Genomic DNA, 24,026 nt, shown 5'->3' with positions numbered 1-24,026 from the left:
TGACCCTGCAGCAATGGTCAGAAATGTGAAGAAAACCCAGGGTTAAAAACAAAATAACATGCAACAGCTGCTTTTATCTTACTGGATAAAAAGCTAAGTACTGCTGATGCAGGAAACCTAAAATAAAAACAGTAAATGCCGTAAAAACTCCGATCTGACAGCAGCCTCACAGACTGTCAGAGCAGCTTTGAAGAGTCATACTGACTCGAAACGTTAACTCTATTTCTCTCTCCACAGATGCTGTCAGACCCGCTGAGTTTTTCCAGCATTTTGTTTTTATTTCAGCTTTTTTCCAGACTCAAGATGGTTTCATTTAATCTCCATTAACAAAGAGGTCACTGAGGTAATTTATATTTAAAGATAAACCATTAATGGAATTAATGAGAACCTATAAAACAATTCTGCCTGCAGACTTGTTGCAATGGAAATAAAAGAATCCAGCTTTTCCACACTAACGGTTTGCACTGAAAGTGATTACAGGAATAGAAAAAATGGCTGATCAGAACAGTATAACACTGGCACCTGTTTCTTTCTTTTTTTAAATGCAGGACATTAAGCACAATGTGCTGTGAGGTACTTGTTTTGCTACCACTTATATAACTTAAGTTTATTCCAATTTAATAATTGGGATATTTTAGGATCATATATAAAACTGAAGGTTTTTCCTTTAATCTTCATGCAGACATTTCAGGCTTTAGAATGGCAGCTGTAAATACACAGGGCAGCAATTACTTTAGTTTCCTCTGGTCAGCGATAATGCCCCGAGCACGCATCCTTTCTCAATTTTCTCTATCATCCCTCATCTTCCACGAGCTTATCATGTCCATAAAACCCACCCTGCTGCTCTATAGTTTTTCCATGAAACTACTGAACTCTCCATTCTCTTCTTCTGTTGTGTTCCCTCCCTGATATCTGCTGCGATAACGACCGTGGCTCACTGTCTCTAGATCATGCTTTTTGATCAATCTGCAACCTTTGATGTTGACCATTCTCCAATTAAATACAGAGACAATTTCCAATTATATGGTGGGAAGACCCAAGCCTGTGTCTTTGGGCCTGCCAGAAAATCCATTCCCAAGCCATGAATTCAATCTTGGCATCATATATGAAACCAAGCTAAGCTTCCGAATCTATATCCTCTCTATCACAATGACTATAAATTTCCACCTCTATTACATCAGACATCGCTGCTCTTGCCACAGCCCATCTGCTGCTGAAACCCTCATCCATGCTTTTGTTGCCTCCAAACTATACTACTCCAACTTTCTCCTCACTGTTCTCATACATTCCACCTTGCATAAACCCGAGCTAATCCAAAACTTACCCCAAGTCCCTTCTTCATCCTCATGTTTAAATCCCTCTATGGCCCCACCCCTCCCTACCTCAACCTCCAGTCCAGCCCTACAATATAAATTGGGAAGAGTATTCCTCCCAATTCTGATATCTTGTGCAACCCTCTGCCCCCTGAAGTCCTTTGCCAACCAGTGGCAGCACATTCCACCACCTAGGCCCCATATTCTGGGAATTAATTCCCTTCCCAAACCTCTCATGCTTTGAAATTCCTTAAAATCTACACCATGACCAAGCTTTTAGTCAACTGTCCCAATATCTCCTTTTCCTTTGTGTTGATTGCTAAGTTATGGATGACTACATATTATGGCTGGCTATAGCATTCCTCAACATACTTCAGCTCAGTGTCACAAACAGTATGCACACATACAATGCTTCTAGTTGTATACCGAAGACATATTGTGTCAAATCTCAGAACACTATCTTCATATGAAAACTAAATAGATAGAAATACTCAGACAATACTAGCCCAGAAAGGTACACCCAACATCTAAGCTTGTGCTGAGGACTAGTGCTGGCACCTTTCCATCACCTTTCTAGAACAGTCAGCCTTGAAGGCAAAAGTAAACATTTGAGTGGCCTGGAAGCACCGATAGTCAGGTTCCAATCGCAGATTACCAAGACCCCTATACCAACATCCAATAGGTAATTCAGAGAACAGAAGACATAGTATAACTAAACCTCTGGCCTGCAGTTATATAGATGGTTACAGTGCTGTAGAAAATTGACACTCCGGGATATGAATTCACATCGGATACAGACATAAAAAAAAAAGCTTGTTTTTCAGGGACAGCATGTCATGACAAAGTCAAGAAGTGAACATCAACAAACTGGTAGACAAAAGTGGGGGGAAAAAAATCATGTTATTTCCAGGAAATTTACTAGATAAGGAATACCATGATGCATGAAGGATAACAATAAATGGTTTCTCCCACTACTATGTATTATACTTAAAGTTATAAATACAGGAATATCAGAACCTGTGAAAGTCTAAAATAGTCACTGTTTTCCATAAAGACAACCACCATTGTCCAAGGCAAGAGAGTGTTGCACAAGTTCAATTGCTGTCCCAGGAACATCAACAGGAAAATATCCAAGAAAACCTGTATGTGATCGCACAAACTTAAAACTTAGCAATCTGCACTGAAGACAACATATAATACAAACATAGCTCAGTTTTCAATGTTCCACCCCCACTATAGTCAGAATTCCATGCTTGTCAGGCACGGTTCATGAACATTGTAACCTCACCAATGCATGGAATAAACCATACAGGCCACGAAGCCCCTAGCTCCATTCCCTGTCTGTACTGTTAGGGGATCTCGGGGGCATTTGTGTTGCAGTTAGCCTTAGCATCCCTGAGTTAGGGAAAGACAAAAGGACAAAAAAAAGTGACTCCTGCTGGATATGCAACTGTGTTGATGTCAGGCAATGACAGACTAACTGGCTGTGAATTTCACCTGAATCCAATAGCCTACAGGTACTCACTACAAGCTCACTTAAAATAATAGACAAGGCTAACATCTGTCAGAGGACTGCACAATGAAAAGGATTAGAAAAAACCTGAGGTACTACAAGAGACCAAAATCCAGACTCCAGCACTTTCAGTTGAAAGGAAAATGTGCAGGGAGGAAACTAGCAAGAAACAGCAGCAAGCAATGTTGAGTTACACTATCAAATGATTTGAGTACAAGTTAAAGCTCTGGTGAGGTATACCTTCTACACTGTATTCATTTTGGTTACCATGGCACAAGGGAACTATCCAAGGCCAGAAAGTGTAGAAAAGGCTAATGAGGCCAATTCTTAATATCAGAGGCTCAAATGACATAGAAAGGTCAGATATCAACTGTGAAAGGTGGTGATTCAGAGGAGATCTTTAAAAAAGGTATAGTAAAACATCATACCTCAAAAGTTGTGGATCTCTTGCAGTTTTGCCCACAAGGTCAAGACAATGTAAGTTTCCTTCAGAGTATATAGTGATGCTACACATTGATATTGGCATTGAAAGCCTCTGAAGTACTATTCAGAGCCCAAAGTGTGCCGCTGCAAGCACAAATGTGTCACAGAAATTTGAAGATATCAATATTGGTGATAGTTAATTCTGCAGAAGATCAAAAGGAAGCTGCAATGGGATACTGATTAATGAGGGAATGGGATTAATTCTGAAAGTATATTCAGTTCTGCAAAATACCAGAGGGATTCAGAGATAAAAGGTTACAGGACATTAAAAAATGTAGGAGATTTACAAAGGGCAGGAAAAATTCTTGACTGCTTGAGTTAGCAGTGGAGGAAAAGCAAGCAACATTCGAGGATAGATTAGATAGGGTGCATGGGCAAAAAAAATGGAAATTGGAACTGGGAATTGGAAGGTAGGTAAATGTAATTAAGACTATTTGCTTAAATGGAAGGCAATTGGCAAGCTAAAAAGATTGTTTCCATGTTGAAACTCTATTTGGGCATCAATATTCTGAGAAAAATTAACATTGTGACACATGTAGCAAATTTGAAATATAGATAGTTTGCGGGACAGAGAGAAATAGGTCCAAATTAGTAAAAGGCAAATTCTCATTATTGATCACATACTGAGAACACATAGTAAATAGACTTTCAAGTAGAGCATTGGGACAAAGAGGCTAGTCATTCAAGAGGCATTTCAATATTGTGATGGCAGATTGTAGGTTTCTATGGAAGGATGAACTAGATGTACTGAATGGCCTCCCTTATCTAATTTTTCTACAATAAAAATTAGATGATATCTAATTAATACTGAAAGAACACATATGGTTTGAAAAAATGAATGTATAACAATTTCAGGAGTCCTGACTCCTCAGTGAAGCACACACAAATCACTAGCATGAGTCGAGGTGGAAAAGGTTTTGACTTGTCCCTGAAAGGTGGACCAGATTTGCAGAGACATTTGTTCTAGGTATCCATTTTGCAGATGCCTGGGTATTGACGATGCTAGTCCAAAGTCAAGACTCTGGAGACTAATTAACTAAAATTAATTATAGTTTAACTGTGCTGTAGGATTCACACTGCTGCCAGCAGGATAAGTGCAAAAAAAAAGTTTTAAATTGCACTTTTCTTATTTTTGAGGAGCATGGCTACAAATGATCTTTAAATTAGGCTGATAAAGAATGTGATTTTTTTTTTTAATTGAATTTGTTAACCCTACAAATTAGACATTAGTTACCAAGCTTCTGTAAAACACATTTTCTTTTTCTATGTAGTAAGAAGTTTGAGACAAATGTAACACCACTGCCAGAAATTGGGTTAAAGGGTATACAAAAAAAACCTGAATATTATTTGCTATGTCAAGGTCGGTGTTCTCTTAAAGCTGCTTATTCTTAGGATAAACAATTCCATGTTTCCCTAATTTGACACTCAATATAGAATGTGCATTGTTGAAATTGAAAGACATCACTAAGGGTCAATCATTCTCCATCAGAAATCTCCTATCGTCATTAGCATAGGAGTCCCTTCACAAGAACCAAGCAAAAGCTAACTGCATCTTCCGTATATCTGTTGAGCACTTGTAGCGCTCCGATTATGATCCTATGCACAAATACACCCCGAAAACATCAGTCCCAAAGCTTTCCCAGTGGTTTTAGCAAGCTCATCCAGCGAATTATAAAGACTGCTAATGGGGCTCCTGGGTAAGCCTCATAATTGGTTAAAGATATACCAAGTAGCTTTAGTACAAAACACCATTAAAAGCAGGTTTTAACAAGAGTATACTGCAAGTGAACCTAATTGGTAATGTAGAAAGAAAATATGAAATTTCAAGTTTCACAATTACATTTTTGGAGATGCAATGACTTTTTCACTAAACACAGGATGTAGGTTTTGGAAGTTCAAATCACCATCTTTTATGGTCTGCTCTGATCTGGTCTGTACTATTGTATAACAAGTGGCCTGGCCCAATTAATACCATACTTTCATTGAAAAAAAAATGCATGAAGCAGGATTTTGATATGGTATAAGGCTCTTCTTTCAAGCCCTACACTGCACCAAATCCTTCATGCTGCATGTCCAAAATCAAGCAGTGGGCAAGCAGAAAATTCCTCCAATGAAATACTGGGAAGCTTTTGACCACATCACAATTTCTTGTATGTCCCAATTTCCTTCGTAGAAAATTAATAGACAATATACAAAATCAAAGCAAAATGCCAAAAGAAAAAATGCCCCAGATTATTTTACAACCAGTGTCACTTTTACCAAATGCCTGAATCATCCAACAAATCTGACTGGAAAGTGCAGCTGAATCGACATCCTGCAAGCAAAAGATAGATAATAAGCCCCTATATGGTCAAAGAAACCAGTGTTTCTCAAAGTGGGATCTATGGACATCTATAAAGACATTCCAGCGTATCCACAAAATAATGTCAAATGCAACTTGGAAGGCAAGAGCAGAATACAGCTGCCACATCTGCAGCGCAGATTAAGCCGGCTGTCTCACCTAGAAGGGGAGCACAGAACAGCACAAGGATAGACTGACTCTGCAGTGAGGAGGAGACACATCCATCTCATTGATATCTGCAAGTACATTTTCTTAAAAGCATTAAGCACTTAACATGCAGCACTTCCATTTTAAGAGTTTATACATAATGTGGATTGGGGTCAGTTCTCAGATTAATAATCCTTCAACCAAAAAAATGTCTAAGAACCACAAATGGAAACCACTTGGATCCAACTGATACCTTGTAAAGTGCCCATGGAATCACGGTCCTAGCACTTGATTTGCATATTTAAAAAATACTGCAAGTCTATTATTTAGAAACAAGAAAGCTCTTCAGTTGCTTATGCGGCTATAAACTATAGTAACCAAATGTAATGTGAATACATTAATGTAAGTACAAATAATCAGATTCACTGCATTGTACATGTATAATATATGTATAAACATGAAAAGAAAAAAAATAAAATCACAAATCCATAGCAAATAAGTCAGTGTCTGTGGTGAGAGGACCATTTATGATCCAGGTGTCCAATTTTTCCAGAGCTCTATGCGTGAAACTTTGAAAAGAAATTATAATTAAGCCATTGCTTTTCCCCACAAGTTGACCCAAGTTAGTTTTCAGTGAATCAACATGGGTGAACGTAATGGAAGAGGAGATACATACCCAAGGTGACAATTCCCAAGCACTAATGCTGGAAGATAATGTAATCCTGATTATCCAGATTCTTAAATATTCCCCAGGATGTTTGCAAAAGTCAGAGCTTTGGGCCTGAAGACTAATTAGAACAAGTGGAATTTAATAGAAAGGAAACTATGTAAAACTGATTCAAGGTTTTGCATGTGTTGCAGTTGCTGGAATTATTTCTTGTTCAGTTTAAATACTTGGAGACCTAATGGAGATTGGGGGACCCACCTATTATGGCAATTAAAACATCCTCTCTCATACACATGAGAATCTGCACTCAAGACAAAGCTGTGTAGTTTTTTGCCAATACAATTCTATTCAATGCATGTACAGTAATTGATCTCTTGAAACTACTTCCACTATTAAAGATCTGTAACCAGCAGTACTTAACCGAAGCATTACATAACTCCCCAAGCTTGTTAGGACACAATCTATAATTAGACAACATGAAAATTCCACTGTGGTGCAGCTTGCAATGTAGGAATATCATTAACAGGAGTTGATCACAACTCAAATTTTCAAAGAATAAAATAGAATTAAAGTCTGAAATAAAATACATTGCAATTCAAACACTCAGGGGTAGCAATGCTGTGGATACTTCAGGGTGGGGGGTGACTAGATGACAAGACAGGTTTAAAAAAAAACCTTGCCAGTTGCATCGGTCTTCCATGAAACTGCTTTATGGTCTCTCAACCCTACTGGAGCAGATGCAAGTCCTAAGCTTACAGCTCAAAAACTCAAAAATCAAGAAACCATCAGAACCAACAAGTGGAACCATTCACTGAAGCACTGTGGAGCTCAGAAAAGCATAAGGGTACTTCCCATCTACCTGTGATATACTTGACAGAAGCATTTTATTCCATTGACAATGCCTAAAGTTAGACTAATACACACGTCTGTACCAGAGATAAAAACTAAAGAACACAACCAAAAGGTTGCAAGAGTCTGTTTACAAACATTAAGTTAATATAAAATTGTTAGCTTCAGCTAATCTTTTAAGATGATTATATCACTCATGCTACACGTGCTAATGTCAGCCCTCTGGCCCAAGTCAGAAAACTGCAACCTTCAGAGATTGCCAGCAACGCCCACATCCCAAGAGTGACTACTGTAGGATTTGAGCATCCAACAGTTCAGTGAGATAATGAGCAAGACAGAATGCTGCATTTTGGATGCAATCTTTCAGATGAGATGTAAATAAGGTCCATCTACCTTCAGATAGATATATGGCACTATTCAAAGAGCATGGCAATATTTATCTTTCAACAACACTTGTTTGTGGAATTTAGCTGTGCACAAGTTGGCTGCCTCATTTCCCTATTTTACAACAGTGAACACATTTCAAAAGTACTCCACTGGTTGCAAAATAAGTTGGGAGTTGCGAATATCTAGCTCATAATTCATACGTTTTAAAAGAGGTGGTTAAAAAGTGTTGAATGCAAGATAAATTGAAAATCCCAAGAGAAGCTGGTAATGATCCCAAAGAGAATGCAACTGAAACAAACTGGGAATTAGAGTTAAAAGCTACCCTATGTTTATCTAACAAGGTCAGAGGGAGGGGTACAAAATCTCACATGACAAATGACCCATTTCTGGACCTCTTAATAGAGCCAGAGAGCCTATTGTTTTCTCTAAAAAAAGAGCTAGAAGCTAGCAATTTTGGGAAAGAGGGTTGTAAAACTCCATTAGAGATATAAATTATCCATTTGGGTTGTGGAATCAGAGTTATGTTGAAGGTAAGATCATTTGTTTGCATTTCTGGTTCAATCATCCCAAGCCATGCCATGTTGCCTTAGATCAGTTTGGGAGCAGCAGACAGTTGTAGCTCTGCTTTGGTAAAGTCTATATCTCACCAGATTGAGAACACCAAAAGGAGGTGATAGGCAGGCCTGCACGTAAAGCAGAGAAAATGCTAACTTTGTAGTTCACCATTTGGGATGTGGGTGGGGCTCAGTTTGGATTTTGAAAGGGGCAAGCAGCTGGATGATTCGCTCTAGCTTGTAACTAGTGAAGAAATCTAGTGGTCCTCATGGCTTTCTGCTGCAAGGCTCCGTCTGTCAGCAGAGTTAAGATGGAAAGATGTGGGAAGGCAGTTGGGTATCTGCCTGCAACACGAACAAGCTAAGGCATCCACAGTCGAGGTTCATAAAGAAAAGGTGAAGGGTCACATACCCAAAAAGCTAAGGAAGGGTCCCCATAGAATTTGCACCTCAAAAAAATAGCTGGAATATGAAGAATTAAATTACAGAGGGCTTTGGCATACCTTTTGGGCTGATCCCAGGAAATGAGAATGAACCTTCCAAGGTTTTATAAGATTAGGAATGCTTTTGGGGGTGGGAAGGGGGAAAAGAATAATTGGAACTGAATTTATAGCATTGTCTTTATGAGTTAGTTAAGACAATAGTGCTTACAAATATACACACACACACAATGTCTGACGTGAGATCTTGTGGCATAGTTCTGTCAGTTAAGTGCCGAGTGTTCAGGTTTCTTTAAACATAAACAGTCCCCAACAGTAACATGGGCCATCAAGGTAATGGAAGTAAATTCAAGTTCTCTCTCGTATTTTTTTTGCACCCTAATAAGCTCACTATAATATTACATTCCTGAACACTAGCACTGCACACCCTGATTACAAATACTTCTCCAGAAATCATCAGGGAAATTGCTTGCAGTTTGTTAGCTTAAACACTAGGGTTAACTGTCACAGAAGAACATGAATCACTGGGAATTACTTCAGGGGTTTTCCCAAATGATTGTTGTAACATCACTGGAAGATTAGTGGAATTTTATCAGAGAGCTTATGAGGGAATGTTACAGCAGTAGCTCCAAGGGAACTTTCAGAGGTGGTACCTATACAGTAGTAGGTTCATTAATTAACACCCCCAACATTTCCAGGCTTTCACTCTACCTATCTAACCATTGTAGAAATGAAATAAGATTCTTCCAGTCTCAGCTTCAGCATTTCAATAACTTTGGATATAACCCATTCATTATTCATGTAAATGTACAGCAAATTATATTTATTTAAAATGATGCATACACTGGGTAACTAAATGGTATTCCTATAGCTGACCTTGGTTATATGCAGGCAAGGAAAACAAATTCAATACACAGTTTACATAATCTAACATGGCATTCCAAGATTCTGAAAGCAAGTAGTAGACATATAAAATATTACCCAAATACATCAACTGGGTGACAAAAGTTAGTTATGCCATGAAAAATTAGGATCATACTAATGCAAAAACCATACTAAATAATTGAAGAGTTAGGATATTAAGTACTGACAACACTTAAAAGTCTTATCTTCAGACACCACTACCTACAAATGAGGAGGGGGCCATTCAGCCCCTCAAGCCTGCTCTACCATTCAGTAAGATCATGGCTGATCTGATTGTGGCTTCAACTCCACATTGTGCCTAGCCCCAATAACCTTTGACTGACTCGTTAGTCAAGAAATACCTCTGCCTTAAAAATATTCCATTACCCTGCAGGGAAGAGAGTTCAAGACACTCATCCCTCCAAGAAAAAATTTCTTCTCATCCGTTTTAAATGGGACACCCCTTATTTTTAAATTGTCCCCCCTAGTTTTAGTCTCTCATACAAGGGGATATTATCCTTTCAGCATCCAGCTATCAAGCCCCCACAAGATCTTATACGCTTCAATAAGATTCTTCTAAACTCCAATGAATACAAGCCCAGCCTATCCAACCTTTCCTCATAAGATAACCACCATCCAGCTCAGGTATCAGTTGTGAGAACCTCCTCTGTATGCTTCTAATGCATTTATATCCTTTAAATAAAAGGAGACCAAAACTGTACACAGTACTCAGCAACACACAGCTGTAGCAAAACATACCTTTTTATTCCATTCCCCTTGCAACAAACATTCCTCAACCGCCTTCCTAATCACTTGCTGTACCTGCATACTGACTTTTCCTGATTTGTGCACCAGAACACCTAGATCTATTTGCACCTCCACCGTGTCTCTCCATTTAAATATGCTACTTATCTATTCTTCCTGACAAAAGTGGAAAGTTCACATTTGCACATTCTACTCCACCTGCCAAACTTTTTACCCACTCACTTAACCCTTCTATGTCCCTTTGCAGGCTCCTTATGCCCTCTTTACAACTCACTTTCCTACCTATTTTTGCCATCAGCAAATTTAGCAACCACACGTTCAGTCATTCATCCAAGTCATTGATACAAATTGTAAATAGTTGTGCTGCAGTGCTCAGGCCTCTCCAGTCACCAACCTGAAATTGACTCATCTATCCCTACTCTCTTCCTGTTAGCTAACCAATCCTCTATCCATGCTAATATGTTACCCACTGCACCACGAGCTCTTATTTTGCATAGTAACCTTTGATGTGGCACCTATTAAATGCCTCTGGTAATCCAAGTACAACATATCCACAGATTCCCTTTTATCCATATTGGAGTTATTTGAGGAAGTAGCAAGCAATAAATTAATTAGTCAAACATGACTTCCCATTCACAAAACCATGTTGATTCCACCCAATTACATCGAGATTTTCTAAATTCCCTGCTATAACCTCAATAATAGATTCCAGCATTTTCTCCATGACAGATGTTAAGCTAATTGGCCTACAGTTCCCTGATTTGTCTCCCTCCTTTCTTGAACAAAATAGTCACACTTGCTATTTTCCAATCTGATGGGACCTTTCTAGATTCTAGAGAATTTTGGAAAATTAAAACCAACGCATTTACTATCTCAGCAGTCACTTTCTTTAAGACTCTAGGATGAAGTCCATCAGGACCCAGGGAATTGTCAGCTTTTGGTTCTAGAAGTTCTCTCAGTACCCTTTCCCTGGTGACTGTAATTGTTTTAAGTTCCTCCCTCCCTTTCACCTCGATTCATAATTATTTCTAGGATGTTATCTATATCCTCTACAGAGAAGGCTGATGCAAAATATCTGTTCAATTAAACTGCCATTTCCTTATTTTCCAATATTAATTCGCCATTCTCACTCCCTAGAGGACCACTCATCTTTCTTACTCTTTTCCTTTCTAAATACCTATAGAAACTCTATATTTCTAGCTGGCTTTCTCCTTACTCTAATTTCTGTTCTTATTAATCTTTTAGTCATTCTTTGCTGCTCTTTATATTGTCAAATCTTCTGACCTGCCACTCATCTTTGTGGAATTGTATACTATCTTTAACTTCTTTAGTTAGCCACAGATGATGTGTTCTTCCCTTTCTCACTGGAATGTATCTTTGAGTATTCTGAAATATCTCCTTAAATGTCTGCCACTGCATCTCTACTAACCTATCCCTTAACCTAATTTCCTAGCTCACTTCAACCAGTTCTGTCTTTATGCCGTCACAACCGCCCTTATTCAAGTTTGAAGCACTAATCTTCAATCCACTCCTCCTTCTCCCTCAAACTTAATGTGAAATTCAATCATATTATGAAGAATACTATCTAGGGGCACCTCCTGAGGTCTTAATTATTCATGCCTCATTGCACATTACCAGATCTTCTTTAACCTGCTGTCTGGTTGGTGCTAGAATGTGCTGCTCTAAAAATTGTCCCAAAGACACTATGAACTCATCATCCAGGCTACCTTTGCCAATCTGATGCATCCAGCCTATATGTAGATTCCTGCACTGCAGGAATTTGCCAAGGCTCCTTAGAGAGCACCTTCCAAACCCACGAGCACTATCATCTAGAAGGACAAGGGCAACACCACCACCTGGAAGTTCTCCTCCAAGTCACTCACCATCCTGGCTTGGAAATATATCGCTGTTCCTTCACTGTCACTGGGTCAAAATCCTGGAACTCCCTACACCATTAGGACTGTAGCAGTTCAAGGCAGCAGCTCACCACCACTTTCTCTAGGGCAGCGAGGGATGGGCAATAAATGCTGGTCCAGCCAGCGAAGCCCACATACTGTGAATGAATAAGAGATTTAGATCATCCTTGATTTTCGCCGTATCTTTCTCACAAGCCCCCATTATTTATCCCTGTATACCCTGTCCTACAGCGTGGTTACTGTTAGGGGACCTATAAACCACTCCCACAAGTGACTTCTTACCTTTACAGTTTCTCATCCCTACCCAAACTGATTCTACATCTTGATCTCCAGAAATTAAGTTCTCTGTCTATTGTACTGTCATCCACAATTAACAGCACTACTCCTCCACTTTTTCCTAGCTTCCTGTCCTTCCTAAATGTCACATACCCTTGAATATCCAGGTCCCATTCTTTGTCATCCTGCAGCCATGTCTCTGTAATGGATATCAGATCGTACTTATTTCTATTTGTGCCATCAATTCATCTGTTTTGTTATGAATGTTACATGCCTTCAGATACAGAGCCTTTAGTGCTGTTATTTTGTAATCTCTAGCCTTATTTGCTGGTGCACTCTTTGGTTTGTACACTGTCCCTTCCTGCCATGCTCCAATCATCATTTCCCTTATTCCTACTTTGCTCTCCTGCCTAGTTTTCTCTACTTAATTTATCACATCTTCCCAAACTTGATCCCTCAACCCCACTATATAGTTTAAAGTCCTACTACCCTCTTTATATGACTCGCCAGAATGCTCATCCCAGTTCAGGTGATGAACATTCCAACTGTACAGCTCCAATACTGGTGCCAATGACCCATGAATCAAAACCCATTTCTCCCAATCTTCGAGCCACGCATTTAACTCTAATCTTATTTATCCAATGCCAATTTACTCATGGCTCAGATAAAAATCCAAAAATTACTACCTTTAGGGTTCTGCTTTTTAAATTAGCCCCTAGCTACTCAAACTCCCTCAGGTAGAAGTAAGAAAGAGGTTCTGTCATTGGTACCTACATGGACTACAACCATTGGTTCTTCCCCCTCCCAATGCAATTCACCAAGGCTCCTTCAACAGCACCTTCCAGACCCACAATCTTTACTACCTAGAGGGACAGGAGCAGCAGATGCATGGGAACACCATTATATGCAAGTTGCCTTTCAAGCCACACATCTCCCTGACTCGGAACTATTATCACCATTCCTTCATTGTCGCTGGGTCAAAATCCTGGAACCCCCTCCCTAACAACACTGTGGGTGTATCTACACCACATGGACTGCAGTGGTTCACAAAAGCAGTTCACCACCACCTTTTCAAGGGGGATTAGGCCAGCATTTATTGCCTATCCCTATCTAGCAACACCCACATCCTGTGAAAGAAAACAAAAGTTCCTCTCCAGCCCAGAGATGTCTCAAGCCCTTGCAACAGGCAGGCAACAATTGTCTAGACTCCTGCTCTCGATTGTAGAGAACTGTGGCCTACTGTCCCCAGCTTCCACTATATTCCTATTAACTCCCCCTGCTTGAATGGCTGCCTATACCATGGTAGCTTGCTTACCCACCTAGCAGCCACCGCTTTCGTCCATAAAGGCTGCAAGAAGCTCAAACCTGTTGGACAATTGTAAAGGCTGAGGCTCCTCCACTTGGATCTTCAGGGTCCCCATACCTGCTTCACACTCAGTCACACCCACCTGTCCCTGACCAAATCAGAAGATCCCATCCCAAGGGGATGACTGCCTCCTGGTACAAAGTGTCCAGGTAATTTTCCCCTTCCCTGATGCATTGCAGCGTTTGCAGCTCGACCTCCAGCTAAATGACTCTGAGTCAAAGCTCCTCAAACCATAGACACTTAGCTACTGGCACAAGTGGCCGTCCTTCATGTACAAGCCTAGATGCATTACTTTAACAAGGGGAAGAAATTAGAATTAATCCAAATGTTACCCTCAACCAAGATCAACAGACCTTTTTGCAGAAGTCACTAAATCATTAACAGGAGCAGAGATTCAGTCCCAGTAAGGCTGTAGTGGTTCAATCACCAATCCATCAGCTAATATTGGCTAAATGTCAATCCTGGAACTGTTCTGATCCATATGACTCAATATTGCACCTCAAAGCATTTGTGCAGTACCAATGGACAATCCATTTTACAAATTTAAAATTTCTCCATTTGCCAGTTATCCTAATTTCAATTGGCCTCCATGTTTCCACTGTCAAGAGTTAAGTAGACAGTCTACTCCAACACTTCTTCCTGTGTTCTCCATTGGGGATTAGGTACCATTGTGGCATGACTTTCCTTTTATTCCCTTCTGTTGCAGAAGGTACCATAACATTCACTTACTGCAGCTCATGCCAGAAATTGACTCCAGCAGGTAACAAATCTGTCTGACATGTCTGACTCAGTAGGATTCAATAGGAGTCTGCACCACAGCAAAAATAACTGTCATATTTCGTGTTTCTTTTTCCTTCATGGAAGGATTTGGCAATGGAATTCTGATTAAGTGTTGTGATTTAAAACATAATGAATTAACAGTTTAAAAAAGGTCACAGGCTGCAAGTCTGAAGTTATGCATTAACAGCCAAGTTTTTGAAATGTTCCAGCTCATCGCAAATTGCACATTGAGATAGTTAACTATCTCATCTTGAACCCATGAAACCAAGAGGGCCCTTATTTATTAAAAAATTGTTTTCCTTAAACACACATCCCAAAAGAAAGGGAGAGAAAGAAGCAGACAGTTTTATAATCAAGTTTAATGGCAAATTGATTTATCGAACAGGAAAGATGTTGAAGGGTCTGCCCTCCTACCAGTTGGAAGCAGAGATAGATGGACAGTCAGCCAGCTAGATACATCAGCCTGGCTGATTAAGGGAAAACTCAGCTACCCAAGCCCAGAGTCAGAAAACTGAGCAAGAGAAAAGTTTATGGAAACCTACATATAGGATAGGATGATGGATTTATATTATCTTTCCTGTTCTCAGAAGATATTGTAGTACTGATTCAACTTATAAGATGTATTACATCTTGTACCCTGTACGTTCACTTGCTTGATTATTTGTATCTACTCATCTCACTAAGTGTTTCATTCCACCTTTGGAAGAAATGGGCAGGATTTAGGTCATAGGCAATGGACAATACTGAATTTGGATCATGGTGTGGTGGCAAGGTGGTGGGAAAATAGATGGAAGGTTAATTATTGTATCCTAGTTTACACTACTATATAATTAGATTAGGTAGTAACATGGACATCTAACTCCTGAACACAACACCGTACTGTTCACAGTGATGAACACACCTGTGCCAGCTTTGCTCAGTGGTAGCATTCAAGTTAGTGGCTCATTGGCTTTAAAGCCAATCTAAGGTGATACAAGTGCAGTGCGTCCGAAGAGAATGCTGCATTGCTAGAAATGCCAGTCTTTCAGACGATACATTAAACTGAGCACCATTTGCCTGTTCACATAGATGTAGAAGATCCAACAGCACTATTGGAGAAACAGGAATTATTCCGTTGTCCTGCTCAACATTTATCCCTCAATCAATATCATATACAGATGTCAGTGGAATCTTGCTGAACATAAATTGGCTATTAAATTTGCCTACATCAGAACTACGATTGGTAAAGAAATGCAGTGGTTGTGAAAAGTGCTGCATAAATGCAAAATGCAAGATTCTTTTCTTAGAGAATATCCTGAGGCACACCAAAGTCTTCTAACAACCGTCATCAGGCATACTTGAATGGATCATCCAAAACTGGTTCAAATTTTAACCTTTTTAAGTTGAATCACAGTTAGTCACTACTGGGATATACTATTTGTATAACATCTTGTGCCAGGGTAGTTCCTTCAGAAGGAAACTAAAACAATTTGGTAACATAATACATTTTAGAAAAACAAGTCCAAATAGTTGGATTTCTTCCCAATTGTTGCAAAGCAATTTTAAATACAAGAAATCAACGAGCACTCAAGGGTTAATTTATTTTAGAGAAAGTACTGCAAGAAGACTAAGAACAGTGTCTCAAAATTCAAGTTCCTAAAAGTAACACGACTGGGCACAATTAAAACCACTAAGTATCAATCTATAAAGATTACATGGCAGACTGTGAGCCATTACTATTCATCTCAATAACTTAGTCTTAAAGTGCCTTTATATTTAGTATTGCTTGTTTCCAATTAAAATCACAAGACAATCTGTAAATGATGTATGAAAAGTTTACCAAGTTAGAAGTATAAAACCTGGAACAAGGTTCTACCCAGGAGAAAAAGGAGGAAGAGAAGAAGGGGGTGAGAAGGAGGTAAAAACAATCACACTGGTCAAGTAAGAAACAAGTATAAAGATGTACTGTAAAACAAAAAGCATGTATAAAAAAACATGGGGTATCTCTTTTAAGTTCTACATAATAGAATTTACCAGTGAGTTTAGATCAACTGGATCACTGTGCTCTGCCAAGACTATTTGTGTAATGTGTTGAACAACTATGGGGAATTGCAAGGTGCAATGGATTAGATACTGGACTTGCACCCTGTCACTAGGGTTCAAATCCAGCACAAATCGGTGGGGTAAAAGTTTCTCGTGTCTGCTGCTGGCTACAAGAGTCCTATGTGAAATGAGTTTGGTTAGTGTCAATCCAGTTCCTAACATGATGGCTTGCATGGGTAATGGAAACAGGGCTGTGAGGCAGACATCTACTTTTGTCTTGTTGTGGCATATCTAACCTAGGAAACCTTGATGGGGATACTGGATGCCTGAAAAGTATTCTACTCCAACATTATTTATACTCAACCAATTGGAGGATAACAAACTAAATCGAATTTACAGTAGTGGTTATTTCTATACATCAACACCCACAACAGCACTAATTTAAATGCAAAGACAGTAGCTCAGACCCATCAAGGATACTTAACTGAAAATTACTCTGAATAATGTAACAAATCTTTCGTTTGGCACATAGCTTAAATGAAGGTAGGCAGCTAGAATATACAATCTGCATGAAGTCAGTCAAGGTTATACAAAAAAAAAATGAGGCTAGTGACAAGAAAAATCAGTTTTGAAAGTTTATGAATTGTACTATGCAGGCAATGTTAGCATTTAAATATTTAAAGAAGATTTCCAATTTAAAAATATAGATGGGCTAATTGCAGCAGATACTGTCATTTATGTATCTTGCTTAAACTACCATTGTCTTAAGCACAACCTAAGTAGCTGGCAGAGTACAGGGTCTAGCTCATCACTGCAGCTGCATTAAATTTTCAATTTAATTTACCATCTATTTCCCCCAAGAACACATTAACTGTTTTTTCCAATAGCAGTGAAAACAGACTACAAAACGGTTTTCTTTTTTCCTTTGTATCCATTTGTTTTACCCTCCTCACTCTTGCAAATTATGAGTCACTGTAGTAGGAACACCACCAAAAGACATTTTTTAAAACCAGAAAAACCATTCAAGATATGAGCCAGTTTCCATGACAACTTACTGCCAAGTAGTTAGCTATGTTCATGTTCTCAATTTACCAAACACTGGTACCCAGTAAACAACAGAAGTTTGGAAAATGTTTCACTTTCCTAAACTGTACTTGAATGCATGGTGGTATTTAACTTTCTCAATCTTTCGATACATGGGGGTTTATTAACACCCAGGCATCCACAACTCTGGATTAAAACTCAAACTGATATGCATTTGAACATTAAAATCTAAACTTCAATGCAGTTGTAAGCATTGATTTTGGATCAGAGAGAGCCTATAGCAATATACAGAACTATCTTGCTTTTATTTGACACAAAGATAATCTTATGGATGGTGAGATAGGAAGTGGTATAATTAAAAACTTTATTGAATTACTAAATAAATTATGGTCAACAAAAAAGGAAATACGTTCCTATAAACTTGGCCTTGTCACATCCATCTTTGTCCACCTTTAACAAGTGTAAAGGAGCAACAGGCTATGTTTAGGGAGTGGTTCAGCTAATGTCCAGGTACATTTGCACAAGGGGGTAAAAGCGCAATCAAATCCAGAACTCCTGGATGATGGGGGAGTTAGAGAATGACAGACATCAGTTTGATAATACAAGGGAGAATCAAGCCGAAAAGGAAAGAAGTGAAGAGTGAAAAAGAAAATAAGCAGGGCAAAGAGACAATACAAGAATAAATTGGCAGGTAACCACATAAGGGAATCTAAATTACCTGGAAAAACTCAGCAGGTCTGGCAGCATTGGGTCATGAGGACTCGAAACGTCAACTATTTTCTTCTCCGCCAATGCTGCCAGACCTGCTGAGTTTTTCCAGGTAATTCTGTTTTTGTTTTGGATTTCCAGCATCCGCAGTTTTTTGTTTTTATCATAAGGGAATCTAAAGTCTGCTACAGGCATATTCATAGCAAACTGATTCAGGGTGGCTGATTATGGACCAAAAAAAAAAAATGGAGATCTACTGGAGAAGGCAGTGGCATGTCTGAGGTACTAAATGAGCACTTTGTATCAGTATTTACCAAGCATAGGACTTTGCCAAAGCAACAGTAAACAAGGAGGTTGCTGGGATACTGCAGGAGATAAAAATTGTTAAAGAGGAGGCACTAGAAAGGCTGCCACTATTTAAAATAGATAAAACACCTAGTCCATATGGGATATATCCTAGGCTGCTAAAGGGAGATTTGAAATTGCAGGAGGTGCTGGCCACAATGTTTCAGGCCTTAGATACTGGCTTGTTCCAGAGTATTGGAGGATTGCAACTGTTACACTTATTAAATAAAAAACGGGAGAAGGATATACCTGACAGTTACAGGTCAGTCAGCTGAACATCAGTGGTGATAAAGCAATAATCTAAAAGAAAATTAAAGCCACCTGGACAAGTATGAAATAGAGCACAGCCAGCACAGATTTAAGGAAAAATCCTGTTTGAATTTTTGATGAGGTAATAGGCAATGAATAAAAACAGTGCAGTTAACATGTACATGGACTTCCAAACAGACTTGAAGGCACAACATTTTAACTCAAGATGCAAGTGCACTAGCAACAGAGCCATGGCTAACAAAGCATACGTGATCATAGGCTTTTTAAATGAAGGCAAAGAGTACACTTGCAGTCAAATTGCAATTTAGGATTTTTTACTTCAACATTTTTGAATGAAAAATAATTCCAAGTTCCTGTGGCAGCTTCGTTGCTTGAATCTAACCATCTTGTCACATTCTGTATTAAGTGGAAAGTATGCTCCATCGGGGTCAGGGTTAGGTAGGGGTGTGGCAGCAGAGTGTTAGGAGTAGGTATATGACACAAGTACATTCCATCCAGTTTAAAATTTAACTTTAAAATTCATTCTCAGTTTAAAAAGGCATCACAGGTAAGCCAGCAGTCGTGGCCTATTCCTAATTGCCTTTAAGCTGTAATAAAAAACAGAAAATGTTGACACTCAGGTAAAACAGCATCTGTGGAGAGAAAAACAAAATTAATGTTTCAGATTGATGGAATTACCCTCCAAAAGGTGTGCTGGGCAATCAAGTTGAACAGCAGCAACCCAACTATCACCAAAATCTCTTCATGGTTACGTTGTTTGCTGTTAATATTTTGTGCCCATGAAGGTGTGGAAGGTCCTGCTTCAAAGATGAATACCAGTATCAACAAATTTCAGATATATAAAGAAAACAAAATATTGCAGTTGTACACAAGTTAATGGGCCATTGATTTAAATGCTGTGTTGTTCTCCCAAGCTCATTTAGCTCGGGAAAAAGCTTACAATAGACTCGGGGGCGGAGAAGGGAAATAATCAAATCACTCGTTCAAAACCCAGGTTGTCGGTACAAAATTTCACAGCATCCCTTCCAAGCAAACCATTATAAATCACAATGTCTCATAACAAACGGATTTATTAACATTCAGCCACAAATTTGTCCAAAAAACAGACACGTTGCACCAATTCAATTTTTAAAAAAATCAAACATGACACATCCCTTACTTACCGGCTTCGGCATTTTGTCTGTCCTGGTTAACAGCACACTAACACAAAACGACCCAATCACTCGATTTTCTGTGAAGAATGCAGTACACCAGGGTAAGAAAGTTACAAATGAAGTATCAAGTCCACGTTTGATTAATTACATATCACCTTTTAAATACAACAGATTAACATTTGTATCCGCTCCCGATGGGCTCCACATTTCCCTCGTAAAACTATCCAGCAGCCCACCTCTACAAGGAAACTACACACCCTTTGCTATTTGCTGGGTTGATTGACAGCCTCCAACATTCATTCGGAAGCCACCAGGCTAACAAGAGGGCGTATAAAATGATCGATGGCTCGGACAGCCAATGGGGGTGCAGTCAGTGAGTTGCCAGCCTCCAGCTGTTCAGGTATCTGAGCTGTGATTGACAGTAACAGCCGCCGCTGGAGCTGCTAAACCCGCAGCAGTGGTTGGCCGAAAGATCATTGGTGCCACTTAACGGTTCCATTAAACCAATCCGTGCGGCCGGAGGCGGGATTTGCAGCTTTTCAGCGATTCAATGCGTTAACGAGTTTGATTATTAGAGCAATGAACAGAAGTTATGGTTTCGACTGTTTGGCGCCTCCAGCCAGTTGAGATGGGGAAGCGGTTTGGGGGGAAAAAATCCACGGAGGAAAATAAAGTTAAACATTTATTGTTAAAATTAATTTTTGAATACAGAGGATAACAATTAACAGACGTATTGAAAAATAAAGGTTTTTTTTTATACATCTTGTTTTCAGTAGCAACAACGCAAATTGCATACCTACGGAATAAAACTTGGTGGTGCCTGCATTTTCCCTATCTTGTTATAACTTTGATATTGCTAATCTTTAAAATGCACATATTTCTTCCAAAATGTCCAAAAGATTAAATTAACTTTACGTCTCCACTTTGTCAGAAACATATTTGTCACAAGCAAAAAGCCTCATGGATAACAGGACCTTCATTCCTCGCGCACACACACACACACACACACACGGTCTGTATACAGACATACACAGCTGTGGCGGGGTTGCTTTGAAGCGTTTCGCAAGAGAGAGGGATACTTGTGTTGATTTTGAACGCATAGCTCCAGGAAAGATGGCGAGGCGTCCAACACTTGATCCATACGTTCAAACCAAATTCTAATATTTGAACCTTTTGTTCTGATAAACTTATCAGGCCACTCAACTGTTGCAGTTCAAAGTCTTACTCAACCAGTTTGTTACTGTCTCAATACTGAGAAAAAAAACACGCGATGTTACTTATTCAATGCTTGACGATTCGCAACTGGATAGCGTTCGTCGCTAATAAGATTATTCACCGCACTGCCCCTGACCTATGCATATGTTTTTTTTTTCCACATTCATTTGAAGTTTTATTTAAGCAGAGGAATGTAGCGGGAATGGCCTCGGCCTTCAATGTTCCTTTAGGCCTAGCTAACAACGAGATAGAGACATAGAGAGAGCGAGCATTAGGAAACGAAGGGAAATCTTCACACACACACACAGTACAGGCTTTACATTCATAGCAAGACAAAAAAAAACAGAATTTACCTGGGCGTAAAAAACAGACCTCTTTAAAGGTCACGTGAGAAAACCCCCCAAACAAAGTGTCCTTCTCGAATTTCTCCGCTGTTGATGATGAAGCGGTGCAATTTTCAGCAGTGAGATTGCAACATGGCCGCCAGTGAGAGCAAGGCGTGGTCCCCACTGACACATCTCAGTGCCGCCGTCATCTACATGGCGCTACCAGTGCCCCCGCACTCTTGTTTCTCTTTGCAAACTGAGACGATGCAGGAATGGCCGAGCTGCCCCAGGGAACTGCCCGGGGCAACGAAACCCGTGCTAATGACCCGCTCTAACTGCTCACAGCACACTATCAGTGGCTCCTCGGGAGCAGCTTCTGTGCTTTATCACTGCAGTCTCTGCGGAGCTGGGAAACAATTCCAATTTAAGGGAATGACACAAATTGATTTTTTATTACTTCGTATAAATAATCACTACTTAATACGATCTGGATTTTAAAACTGTACCTCGTCTCCCACCAACTTGATAAAGCAAATATTCTACTAGCGGGAATTATGATTTAAATGACTCATTTTGACAGAGAATTTGCAAATTACTTCATTGCCATCGTTTTTCTAAAGTATATACAGACACTAACTTGGGAGATGGGAATTATATAAGGCACTCATGAGTTGATCCTCACATTAAATATATTCTGTATTTCCCTCTCCAAATATTATGTACATACCATAGGTATATATTTTCCAAAGCTATAATAGATAGAGCTTTCTTTTAATTACCTTCTCAAACAATGTAATTCAATGTAACTAAATTCCTCATGAGGCTACATTTTAATTTTTAAAAAATTAATTAAAAAATTGATTCCCTGAATGTGCCCAGACACATTTGAAGTTAGCTGTGCCGCTCAATACTTCAGGAACAGCATCAGGTTGCAAGTGTGTGGGAACATGCACAACAGATTGCTCTGTCTGTTCATGTCATAATGACTCATAATTTGCTGTCAAAATAAAGACAAAGCTAATAGGGCTCGCTCTATTTTAAGTGCAAATGCTACAACAACTTCCAGCAAGGGCAGAAGCATGGTTAAATCCAGAAGTTGCTATATGCGATGCACACCTTTTTTTTATTCTTTCAAAGGATGTGGACATCACTGACTAGGACAACATTTGTTATCCCTCCCTAATTATCCTTGGGAAGGTCGTAGTGAGCTGCCTTCTCGAACTGCTGCAGTCCATGCGGTGTAGGTACAGCTACTGTGTTGTTAGGAAGGGAGTTTGACCCAGCGACAGTGAAGGAATGCGATATAGTTCCAAGTCAGGATGGTGCTTGGCTTGGAAGGGAACTTGCAGGTGGTGGTGTTCGGATGCATCTGGTGCCCTTGTCCTTTTAGGTGTTAGACGTCGTGGATTTGGAAGGTGCTGTTGAAGGAGCCATGGTGAGTTGCTGCAATGCATCTTGTAGATGATACACATTGCTGGCCCTATGCATTGGTGGTGGAGAGGGTGAATATTGAAGGTAGTGGGTGGGGTGCCAATCAAGTGGGATTCTTTGTCCTGGATAGTATTGAGCTTCTTTTGTGTTGTTGGAGCTGTACTCATCCAGGCAAGTGGAGAGCTGTAGAGAAGGCTTTAAACTAAATAGAGATGGAGGAGGGTTCTGGAAATGGGATACTTAGGCTTACAAAGCAAAAGGATATGGCAGCCTTGCAGGGCAGCTTTTTAGGTAATGATACCCAGAGTGTGACAGGAAGGGACAGAGTGTACAAACATAAAAAAAAAGCAGCAAATAGGGTCAAAGGTGGAAAAAATGGTAAAAAGGCAAAATTAATGGCTCTTAAGTACACGTAGTATTCGGAACAAAATAAATGAATTAACAGTAGAAATAAAGGTTAATGGGTATGATCTTATAGCCATTATGGAGACTTGGTTACAAGGAGATCAAAGCTGGGAACTAAATATTCAGAGGTATGTGACTTTTCAAAAAGACAGGCAGGAAGGAAAGGTTGGTAGGATAGCTTTGTTAGTACAAGATGGAATAAGTACAGTAGCAAGAAAGGATCTTGGATCAGAAGATGTAGAATCCATATGGATGGTGGTAAGAAATAACAAGGGGAAGAAGACACTGGTGAGAATAGCTTACAGGCCCCTGAACAGTAGCTATACTGTAGGAAAGAGAATAAATCAGGAAATAATGAGGGCATGTAAAAAAGGCAGTAGATTAATTATGGGTGACTTTAGTCTTC

General features: G+C 39.5%; 1 protein-coding gene across 1 annotated transcript in view; it reads right to left on the bottom strand.

The window, feature by feature from the left end:
• The window catches only part of LOC144682782 (radixin), an 86,013-nt gene extending 63,829 nt beyond the window's left edge, over nt 1-22,184 (bottom strand). Inside the window, exons 1-2 of the mRNA XM_078545481.1 lie at nt 21,812-22,184; nt 20,253-20,320 (exon numbers count right to left, since the gene is read on the bottom strand). Coding sequence (XP_078401607.1) covers nt 20,253-20,264 — 12 coding nt within the window. The 5' untranslated portion in view covers nt 20,265-20,320; nt 21,812-22,184. The remainder of the gene's footprint in view (nt 1-20,252; nt 20,321-21,811) is intronic.
• Between the last annotated feature and the right edge of the window lie 1,842 nt (nt 22,185-24,026).

Source organism: Cetorhinus maximus, chromosome 7 (assembly GCF_964194155.1).
Source record: "Cetorhinus maximus chromosome 7, sCetMax3.hap1.1, whole genome shotgun sequence".
In the NCBI taxonomy this organism is placed as follows: Eukaryota; Metazoa; Chordata; class Chondrichthyes; order Lamniformes; family Cetorhinidae; genus Cetorhinus; species Cetorhinus maximus.
Note: the sequence above shows the minus strand (reverse complement) of the source record. Positions and strands in the feature narration are given on the sequence as shown.